Genomic DNA, 11,776 nt, shown 5'->3' with positions numbered 1-11,776 from the left:
TACCGAAAAAAAAAAAAAAAAAAATCTAAAAAAGAAAAAAAAGAAAAGAAATGCAAAAAAAAAAAGAAGATTAGACAGTGGAGTCAGATGATGAATATGGCTCAAGATGGAAGTCAGCATTATTCTGTTAGTTGAATTGCTCTTTGAAATTATCTCAGTTCTTTAAACATGTTAGTAAGAACATGTCTCAACAGAACTAAGTGCTTTGCCACTACTATATATTAAATGATAACTAAAAAGAAACTCCTGTGCAGCACAGGGAACTTTACTTAATACTCTGTAATGACCTATGTGGGAAGAGAATCTAAAAAGGAGTGGTTATATGTGTATGTATAACTGATTCACTTTGCTGTACCACAGAAACTAACAACATTGTAAATCAACTATACTCCAATAAAAATAATAATAAAAAAGAAAAAGAAAAAAAGACAGAAATCATAAAAAAAATGATGTCATTTAGGGATATGATAGTAACATGCTATACTGGACCTAAGTCTAACCATAAAGAATGTAAGACAGAAAGAAATTGATTCTTGTCCATCAAGGAGAATCATCTGGATATGGGATACAAAACACAGTAAAAGGATTTGGAACCCAAATTTTATGAAAAGATCATTAAAAAGGACTTTCTCACTTCAAACGAACTTTTCTCCTGGCCCACGCAAATGACATTTCAGGGTACTGAGAGAACTTGAGAGTGAGGTCACTAAACTGCTCTCAGTGATCCATAAAGAACCATTGCCCGTGGAAGATTCTCCAGAAGTCCAATATTAAAATAATAAATTTCTCCTAATAATCTTATTTGTAAAAATTTTATTGCAAAAATTTTCAACCATATACAAAACAAGACAGTGCAAAGAAATCCCATGTACTCATCTCCTAGCCTTAACAACCGTCAGTGTTTTGCTGTGTTTATTTCATCTGTCTTCCCAACACCTCTTCCCTTGTTTTTTCTTTTTTTTTTTCTTTGACTGGAGTATTTTAAAGCAAATCTCAAATCTCATGTAATATCATCATATCAACCCTAAACACATCAATACGCATCTCAAAAATAAGATAATTTTTACATAACTACAATGTAATTTTGCACTTAAAAATTAATAATAATTCATTAATAACTAATACCCAGTCCATACTCAAATTTCCTTGATTGCCCCCCCAAATTTTAGTTGGTTTGTTCAAACAAGAATTCTAATAAGGTCCACTTATTGTATTTGCTTATAATGTCACTTAAGTCTTTTTTAAGTCCCTTTTCATTTAAAACAGCACATTCTCCCATGTTTATGCCATTGACTTGTTGAAAAACTGAATCAGTTATCCTACATAATTTCCTTTATTCTAGGTTTGTCAGATTGCTTCACTGGAGGTTATAGTTAAAGGCTTGATTAGATTCAGATTCAGTTTTATTATGGCGGTCATATTTTGTAAGTGGTGCTGTGTAGTTTGTGTTTCATCACATCAGGAGACATACATTTAGTAACGCTAAGACTGAGCAATGAGTTCAGATGGTGGCAGCCTAATCCATTATAAAGTTCCCCATCAGCTACACTTAATTGTTTTATCATCCACTGATGAACATTGCCTGATTCAGTCATTTCCTTAGGGGTTACAAAAAGGTGATTTTCTAACTTTATTATTCCTTATGTATTTATTGACTGGACTAGTTTTATAGAGAATAACTTTCCCTCTTCCACCACAATTTAACTAGTCTGAAGTACAGTCCATACTGGAGAGGAAGAATAAATGCCTAATTCTTTTCCTTCAATTATCCGTTTAGAAAGTAATAAATTGTTAACCTAGGAACTTCCATTGGTGTCCATTTATTTATCTCTCTCTTTCCCCCGTCTTTCTCCCTCTCCCCCTTGTTCCTCTCTTCTTCTCGCCTCCTCCTCCTCACCCCTGTATCCCTGTAGTATCATTATGAACTAGTGGACTTAGTGTTTTTTCATACATCTTATATAGTCTGGATCTTCCCGGATCAGGGCAAGAACCCGTGTCCCCTGCATCGGCAGGTGGACTCTCAACCACTGCACCACCAGGGAAGCCCCTAAAAACTCTTTTTGATGCTTGATTATCTGTCTGTGGCCTCTTCAAGTTGGCCCATGTCCTTTTGATATCACTCCCATTAGTTTCACTCCTTTTGATATCACTCCCACACTATAAATTGGCATTTTTTAATATTCTGCAAAGAATAGTGCCTATCTGAATATATTAACATTTAATGTCAATATGAGTTTTTCAGGGAATATTCAGATGATATTTGTGAATATTATTCCACATAAAAATGGGGGAAAAAATGAATAAATACCACACTGGTTTAATGAATTCTCTCAAATACCTTTGCTATTTTCCCTACTGTATTTATAAATTTGATGTTACAAAGTAGCCTGTTTCCTAAATTGTGGGAAAGAGATTTTATTCTTGATTCTGAATTTCATGTAAATATTATTTTATTATTCTTGAATCCTCAATTTCCCTCACCCCAAATTTATTCCTCACCCTACCCCAACTACAATATCTACAAGTTTTGTTGACTCTTCCCCTGAATAATATGCATGACCTGCCCACAGTCCTCTATTCTACTACTGCCACCCCAATCCAAGTCCCCATCATCTCTAGCTGGGCTTCTGTTCCTCCTAATAGCTAGTCTCTCTGCTTCCACTCTAGCTCCCCAGCTCATTCTTCCCTGTTTTACAAGATTCTCCACAGGTAGCCAGAGTGATCTTTTTTAAAGCATATGACAGACTGTGTTAATTGCTTTCTTTAAACTATCCAAAGGCTTCCTATCACACTTAAAAATGAAACTCCTTATCTTGGCTTACAAAGCTGCTGGTTCTTTCCTTGGAGCCTTTGCACAGTTAGTTCCCTTTGCCTGAATGCTTTGCCTCTTCCCTGACCACTCAGTCTAAAGTAAAGCAAATTAAGTATACTCTATAGTATACCTATTTTATTGTCTTCAGTTTCACGGCACTGAAGTATATGAAATTATCTTTTCATTGTTTATAGTCTGTCTCTTCCCCCACCAGAAACATTTGCACTAAACTGTGAATGCTAGGAAGGCAGTGACCTTGTCTGCTTACTATTCTGTCCCCAACATCTGGAATAGTGCCAGGCACATTGTGGATATTTAGTGGGTATTGAAAGAATGGTGTTTGAATGAACTGTGACAAATGATATCTATGCTTCCATTAACAGTAGTATTGAAATGGTTCTTTTGATACCATTAATATTATTTTGTTAATAAAACAACATAGTTCTCTGTTTCTCTCTTGTTTATGCTTTAGATACGAAACCCCACAGATCGCCTTACGTTGTGGGATTATGCTGAGAGAATGTATTCGACATGAACCGCTTGCGAAAATCATCCTCTTTTCTAATCAATTCAGAGATTTCTTTAAGTATGTGGAGTTGTCAACATTTGATATTGCTTCAGACGCCTTTGCTACTTTTAAGGTAATTTTTTCTGAATCAGCTGGGTTATTTAACTTCAGCATTTAGTCATTTGGCCTCTAAAAGGCAGTTTAACTTTTAAAAGCAGAAAATTGTATTCCTTAGGTCAGAGCATAGCCAACTGTGTATGATGTGGATCATAAGAGGATTCAATAAATAGAATGCAATTAGACCCATCTGTCACACTGTGGAAAAAGCAACTCAAAATGCTTGTCATAAGCTCATAGGGGCTTATGAAGAAGACAAAGACACAGAGTAAGGAAGAAGAAAACCAGTGAGAAGAGCAAAGAGTGAGGGAAGGAAGGAAAAGAGGAGGAAAGGACAGGGGACAGACTCTAAGGAGAGTTGGCGGTGGGTGGAGGGAAGAGGAGCAGCGAGGGCAAGAAACATGGACTTGTGCTCAGGGTGTTGAGAAACCCCAGGAGCCTTCTCTGTTTCATAGGCGACAAGTCTCATCCGGCAAAACAACAGTTGTACAGTGGCTACAGATGAAGCCCCCAAGAGTATATCTAGAACACATGGTAGGAGGGGCCTTGGTGCATCAAATAGGAAGGACATTTAACACAAAGGATGGTTCCATTTCTTTCTAGCAAATATCTGTTCCTAAACAACTGAGGAGATGTTCTCTATTAGTAGCTACTGTAGTGCCATTTTTTTTCCTTTTCAAATCTGATGACTCTTTGCTGTCATGGAAGCAAGTTAGTTCCTTTTTTAAAAATCCATAAATAAGACTTCACAAATAACTGTAAACGTAGAACAACTCTAATGGAGGGGGAAGATCAAATTCAATTGAGCATTTATTTTTGAAAATTTCCCCAAAGATTTTTCAACATTTAATAGAATAAACTATACTTGATAATAGTGTCTTGCATCATATGTTCAGCTCAGTTTAATTTTCAGCACAATATTGAATCACAAAAATAAACTATGGTGATTTGTACATGAGCATATTTTCCGTTGAACTTAAGTCCTTGAAAATCTAAATAACCTTAAAAACTTTCCTAGTATGCTACTGATATTGAAAATGCCTATTATCTATATTTTACCAAAATGCTGTGGTTAATATAATGTAATGACCATAAGTCACTTTTTTTTTAAGTAGCTGGTTTCAAGGGGATTTGTTTACTTGGTTGGCTGGTTGGTTTGGGCTTTTGTTTTAAACTTCTTAGGCTTAACCGTTTTTGTTTTGAACTGCAGGATGACTACTGCCCAGTTAGTCATTGGTGTTTTCACATTGTTGGCTTATGTTTTTGTCATGGTATTGTCTACAAATTGTCCTTTCTCAAAAAAGATTCCTTACAACCACAATCTCTTTCACCTCTCCCTCTAAGGATCAACATGATAAGAAGTGGTATGAATTCCATCTCTCTCTGCACCTGACTTGCTATATGTCCTTCATCTGTGAGATGAGGAAAATAATCTCTGTTTTTGCCGAGTTGTGAAGATTAGAAATAACGTATGTAAGGTGCTCGGCACACTCTCCAGCACGTAGTAAAAACTCAATAAATGCAGCTGCTGCTGGCTGATGTAGTATCGTGTCCCTGCCATTGCATGTCTGTCTCTGTCATTGCACCCTGAGTTCTCCCAAGCTGTGAAGAATTCACTAAAATATCAATATCAACATTTTTTTAGCATGATACTTAGACTATGCAGAACCTAGCCCTGTCAAAACAATTGTTAGGAGGTGGGATGAAAGAGTACACTATTTCAAATACTTTTTTTTAACTTTGAATTCTTTAAAATTTGAACTTTATTTTTCTTGGCAATTTTCTGCTTTTTCATTTTGGGGTGGGATCTTAGCAATTTTTCTCCCACTCAGTTATTTGATCTATAATAATGCAACATCTGTATTTGTCTATGTATTATGTTTATATACATGTATTATGTTATATATGTGTGTATATATATATTGTATAATCCCTCCAGTTTTGTACATACTTTTATTATGTATATAAATTGGAGGGTATATCTATGTATATATAATGTATACACACTCAAGTGTAAGAGTGTATGTGCACGAATCACTTATTGGCTGTATCCATCATACACGTGTGCTGGAGGAATTCTACCCTACCATATTATATTTTCTATTATTGGATTTTAAAGTTATTTTTTTCCCTTAGAATTTGAAGGAGCTGCTACTAACAGAACCCCCTCCTTATTCCTCTTTCTTTGGTGTAACACTAATGTATAGTGAATGGAAAACCTTTCCAAGCAGCACTCATCTGCAAAGTACTCTTTCCGTTGCCACCATCAGAGTATGTGCAGGGCCTGAGGCCATGGGAGATCATGGTCCTCATACCCGAGGCTGATGACTGTCATAATACATGCAGAACCCCATGGGTGCAGCCATCCACAGTGTCTGCTGCAGCCCATGGAGAGAATTTTCTAACCTGGGTCAGCCTAGAAAATCACTGATACTGCTCAGGAGATTGGGGAAGAGAGTATCTGAAAACTAGGCATCCCAAATATCCACTTAGAAAAAGATTAGGGACCCCAAAGGATGCTGTGGAACTACCTTACTCTCTGAGGTGTCCCCTGACATAGGAACTGGTTTGAATTTTGACCTGGGATGGACCAGGAATGAATTCCTTAGAGGATCTTCCCATTTTAAAATTGCGATTCCAGAACAGTATTACGTGTTCCCCTGAGGAAAAAAGTACATTTCTCCACTGATAGGCCCAATGGTCAATCAAGTTGTGATCAAAGGTAATAGGAAATGAAATTAATAGCCAGTCTCATTATTTTTGAACTTGAAAATTGTAGTGCAAACTAATGAGGACCTACTGTATAGCACAGGGAACTCTATTCAAATAATCTGTAATGACCTATATGGGAAAAGAATCTAAAAAAGAGTGGATATATGTATATGTATAACTGATTCGCTTTGCTGTACAGCAGAGACTAACACAACATTGTAAATCAATTATATTGCAATAAAAATTTTTAAAACTAAAAATAAAACAAAAAAAAGAAAATTGTAGTGCAAAGTGCTTTAAATATTTAACTTTTTATTGAAATAGAAATAAGTGAGTTTTACCATTGCTGCTGCCTTCTTTTTCTCTGTGAGGTTATGTTGTGTATCTTGTATATGCTTTTAAGAAGCTTTAATTAAATATGTATTAAAGTATAAGAATTTATTTTTGAAAACTTGAAAATTCTTGTTAGGTTTTTAATTAAATTCTGCATAGTACCTAGACAGGGTACTTAGCCCTTAAGCATGTTAAACGGATTAGCTGACGCTTGTTTTCTTCCAACATTAAGGTGAATTAAGGATATAATTTAGGTGTGAATTTTCAGTCAAACATTCCTTTATGCTTTTGTTCAATTTTCCGAGAGTTATGTCTGTAGTTAGATCAGGCTACTTGTCTTCAACTTTGAAAGGGTGCATTGTGCTACTTAGTAACTGAACAACACTTCCCAGCCCATTAACCCAAGAGTGGGATGATGCTGAGATGGCCCTGTTAAATGTCATTCTTGTGCTTCCCAGCATCCTAGGCACTTACGTTTCAAAAGTGGTTAAGAAAAATTAAAGATTAATCATTGAAAATCTGTTAACTTGTGAGATATGGTTTTAGTACATTCAGAGTTCTTTTTTTAATAAATGGTTATTAATGAGATTTTAAAAAGATAGTCATAGACTTTATTTGAATATTTATTATATCATTTTCACAATATAGAGTTATGGCTTGAAGAAATATACTGTACACTTGTCTGTTAGGTGACATTTGTTTCACTAGTTGAATTATTTCTATGGTATGAATTTAAAGCACTCTGCTGTTTTTAGCATGAAACAAATTGTATTTCACATCTTAAACTAAGAATGGAAGTAATTTAATGATGTAAATGAAAATATTCTGAAACTTTTATGTTTCAAATTAATGGACTTGGAAAATCTTAGAAGAAAAAGATTTATAAAATTTGTTACCTATAATAATTTTGTTTCACTTGACTGTTCTTTTTCTAGGATTTACTGACCAGACATAAAGTGCTGGTAGCAGACTTCTTAGAACAAAATTATGACACTGTAAGTAGAAGTCATTTTTAAGTATTTGCCTCATTCTCTCTTCCTCTCTCTCTCTCCTTCTTAGATCTGTTAGCACTTACTCCTATTTATGATACACAGTTGAAACCAACCATACACCCGATTGGTTTATTACCTAGAAGCCAGGTCATCAAGACACTATGGAAAATAGAGGATGGCAGGAGATCAGGGCTTTCTCGTTTTTCACATCTCTTCCTGTTGTGCTCTGGAGCTCCAGGAAACAACTAGTACCTGCTCACTTTGATCTTGACTTAAGAGCATCCATGTTGCCCTTAAGAGGCAGTAGGAAACTCCAAATGGAAGAGCACCCCACCTTACTAATATAAATATTTTACTTGGTTTGATAACTAGTTTTACCTACTAGTAGAAATACCAAAATACATATATGTCTTCCAACTCCCTTCTCTAAGGGTGAATCCATCTCAACCTTTTGATAATTAGCTGTAATTGTTACTGAACCAAACTCACCCGACATGCAGCAAAACCAGTCTACTGACACTGGGTTATGATGAAGGAAAATTCAACATTTATTGCAAGGCCGAGCAAGGAATGTGGGGCAGCTAATGCTCAAAAGACCCCAATCCCAAATGGTTTTCAGGGAAGGGGTGAGGGTTGCAGGGTGCCTCATTGGCTCATGGACAGTCTTCTGACTGGTTGGTGGTAAGGTGACAGGGTGGTATTTCAGGGGTTAACATCATCAACCTTTTGGTTCCAACCAGTATGAGGTCTACATGCCTGTGGATAGTATGCAGTTAACTTCTTCCACCTGGTGAGGGTTTCAGTATTTGCAAAACAACTCAAGGATATGGCTCAGGATATTATCTATAGACCTTGAGGAGGAACAAAAGATCCTTGACTTTGTTTTATGGCTAAACTATTATTATTTTGTCTTGCTTGGCTGTTTTCCTTTGTTTCTGCATTTTCTCACTTCTCTGATTAAATTTGCTCTTTGAAACTCGGGGAAGACCTAGGAGGCTAAAGCTTTTTTACAAACAAGAAGTGGGGGACTCAGGAGGGTATGTTCCTGGGAAGGCCCCTCAGGGTCCTGCCTGGTTGCATAATGTGACTCTTCTAGGAAGCTTTCTGTAATCCCCCCACCCCCAAACACACACACACACACACTCACACACACTCACACACACACTCACACACACTCACACACACACACACACACACACACTCTCTCTCTCTCTCTTTCTCTGTCTCTTTATCTCCCCCTCTCCCTCCCTCCCTCCCTTTCTCCCTCTCTCCTTCTCTCTCACACGTTTTCCACATTGTATTATTATGGTGTGTCTTTATATCTTCCTGACTGGTTCTTAAGCTCCCTGGGAGGCAGGAACCTTATCTGTCAAACACAGTGGTTCAGAATACAGTATAGACTTTAGTGTCCACTTGCTTTGCTTCAGGATCCTGCTCTACCTCTTACTAATTGTATGATCCCGGACAAGTTACTGCACTTACCAAAAAATGAAGATATTAATAATACCTGCTTCATAGGATTGCTGTAGGAATTTGACAAGATTTAAAGTTTTTAGGATAGTACCATGTATTAATTTTTATCATTATTACTTACATCCCTAATACCTAACTCAGTGCCATACATTTGGTGGTGTTAAATGAATATTGAATGAACAGACCCATCCAAGAGCTGCTTTGCTTTTGCTAAGTGTATCAGCAATAGGAATAGCATAATTAAAGTGAAACGTAGCACAAACCTAGAAGCAAAACTTTATAAGGTTTATTCCAGTATTAGTTTAGCTGCTTTAGACCAGTACTGTCCAATTGAAATACAATGCAACCCACTATGTAAATTAAAATTTTCTAGTTAGCCACACAAAAATGTAAAAGGAAACAGATGACTCTGGGAAAATATGAAATACCCTATCAGTATCCTATGTCTTCATACATCCAAGTCTCAGAAATTAAACTATGGATTTTTTATTCATAAGTTGTTTGCTGATCTTCCTTTGGTTTGAGATTAAGAATTATCAATATAATCATGAAATCAAAAGTGATTTTCATATCCTAAAATTATCAAGAGAATACCCATGGGATCAACTGGAGAGCTTTGAAAGTGTAAAACATGAAGGGAGAAAAAGATTATTGCCAGAGATACCCAAAAGCTTCAAGATTAAAAGAAAATCACATATTTTTAAAGTTAGGAAATGAATTGTTATTATAGTTTAGTTGTTCAGTAACTATAGATGCTGGATGGAATGTTAAAGACTCATTAGATGTTACATTTATAATAAATGAAAATAAAGAGGGCAAAGATAGTTTATGACAAAACCTGTAGTGTTAACTACTAATCTTTTCTATAGGATGAGTGAGATAAATGTGTTGTGCAGTTTGCATTCAAGGATAATAAGCAATAATCTGAGAGACCATAAACTCATTCTCTTTGACTCTTATTTACGTAAATTTGTCTCTGTATCTATAGTCACTTCATGTGTAATTTAGTAGTTTCACAGATGCTGAGCCTGCTACACTGACCTGAACGTTAGCTTTGAGAACTCATACTCCCTAAACATTTCATACTTCTTGAGTTTCATATTTCTTTAGCAGTAAACCTGAAGCTGGAGAACATGATATATGACCTAAAATAATGAAACTGGTAGCTTGGGGAGTCAACAATACCTTATCTGCGTGTATTTGCATTTTATAGTTACAATTAAAATTTACCACGACATTCGTGTGACAGATTTAGTGAAAAATCCTCCTTGTGTTCCATGACAATTAGAATAAACAAGTCCTTTATGTAAAAGAGTATAATTACTGTGACTTTAATGTGAGCTACATGATTTTGTTTTTACTTTTCACTTTCTTAATTCTCTATCAGGAATTATCCTCAGTGTGCACAGCTTCCCCTCATCACGCACACGCACACACACCTGGCACTTGCTCCTCTGAGGACCAGGACCCTTTTCTACCCTCCTCAGCCCCTGAGCTCTCTTGCCTTCAGTTCTCTGCCAGGCTTGCTCCTCCCACCTGAGTGGTCTCTGAGTGTGTCTATGTGTGATGGGAGGTTGACACTGAGCTTTGCCAGCCGCTGGCACTCTGTGTTCAACCAAAGGGACTGGGCAGTGATTGACGACCAATCACATTAGGAAACGGACCCCAATCACCAGCGTCCCCTAGCTTCTGGGGAGAGTGGAAGTGCCCCAGAGAGGCCACTTGGTATTAACATGGCCATTATGTGGCAGAAGTAGCCCTATTCCTCTACCCATTCATGCCATGAATTTGACAGTTTGATTCTTTATGAGTTGCTAAGTGTATTTAATGTTTTCTCAAATTATTCACAGACTAATAGCTATCAGCAAGACTACATAAACAGATTTCTTTAAAATGTCATAAAATGAGTTATCCTGGGGGCTTCCCTGGTGGCACAGTGGTTGAGAGTCCGCCTGCCAATGCAGGGGACACGGGTTCGTGCCCCGGTCCGCGAAGATCCCACATGCCGCGGAGCGGCTGGGCCCGTGAGCCATGGCTGCTGAGCTTGCGCGTCCAGAGCCTGTGCTCCGCAACGGGAGAGGCCACAAAAGTGAGAGGCCCGTGTACCCCTAAAAAAAAAAAAAAAAAAATGAGTTATCCTGTAGCTCATTAGATGAGTTAACAGATGTTTTATTCAAAGTGATTTATTGGGAGGACTCAATTACTTCATTTTCTAATTTACAGAACTAAAATAAAACAAAGAGAAGTAGCAAACTTAATGCAGAGAAATCACTGCTGGGTTTACACTCTAATATTTCTTTTCTTTTCATTAGATTTTTGGAGACTATGAGAAATTGCTCCAGTCTGAGAATTATGTGACTAAGAGACAATCTTTAAAGGTAATATCAAATTTCTTTAAGTTAGAGTCTCCAGAAGTTGATATTCTTGTTAGTAAATGACTAAGGTTTAATAGTGGACAAGAGAAAAATTATTCTCTTTTTTTGTAACTTGAGAAGTACATTCAACGTTATGACTGTACTTTGTAGCAAAACGAGGTAAGTGCCCTGCTTCAAATACTTTTTGGAAGTAACAATATAAGTAATAAGTACAGAATAAATACAGGATGAGGGGTATGTTTTTATTTGTATGTAACCAAACGGCATTTCTGATTTGAGATTCTATCTCCTATGAAATGCCTGTTGAAATGCCTCTCTCCCTCATCAGACAGGGACCCAGCAGAATTGGGCCACATCCATCTGTGAGTGGCCTTCCCTCCCTCAGTGAAAAGGTGCCTGGAAGTAGCCATTTGGTCAAGAGGAGGTGGGACAGCTCCTGAGGGAGTAGGACATT

General features: G+C 36.9%; 1 protein-coding gene across 5 annotated transcripts in view; it reads left to right on the top strand.

Moving 5' to 3' along the window:
- The window catches only part of CAB39L (calcium binding protein 39 like), a 96,480-nt gene that overhangs the window by 67,096 nt on the left and 17,608 nt on the right, over positions 1–11,776 (top strand). For 4 of the 5 annotated variants that reach the window (XM_024755595.1, XM_024755599.1, XM_024755597.1 and 1 more), the window contains 3 exons: positions 3,285–3,453; positions 7,418–7,477; positions 11,260–11,325. In XM_024755595.1, the coding sequence (XP_024611363.1) occupies positions 3,285–3,453; positions 7,418–7,477; positions 11,260–11,325 (295 nt within the window). The remainder of the gene's footprint in view (positions 1–3,284; positions 3,454–7,417; positions 7,478–11,259; positions 11,326–11,776) is intronic. The other variant, XM_024755600.1, reaches the window with a different exon arrangement.

The sequence above is a fragment of the Neophocaena asiaeorientalis genome, unplaced genomic scaffold (genome assembly GCF_003031525.2).
Source record: "Neophocaena asiaeorientalis asiaeorientalis breed wild unplaced genomic scaffold, Neophocaena_asiaeorientalis_V1.1 scaffold59, whole genome shotgun sequence".
NCBI lineage: Eukaryota > Metazoa > Chordata > Mammalia > Artiodactyla > Phocoenidae > Neophocaena > Neophocaena asiaeorientalis.
This window is presented reverse-complemented; position numbering and strand designations above follow the sequence as displayed.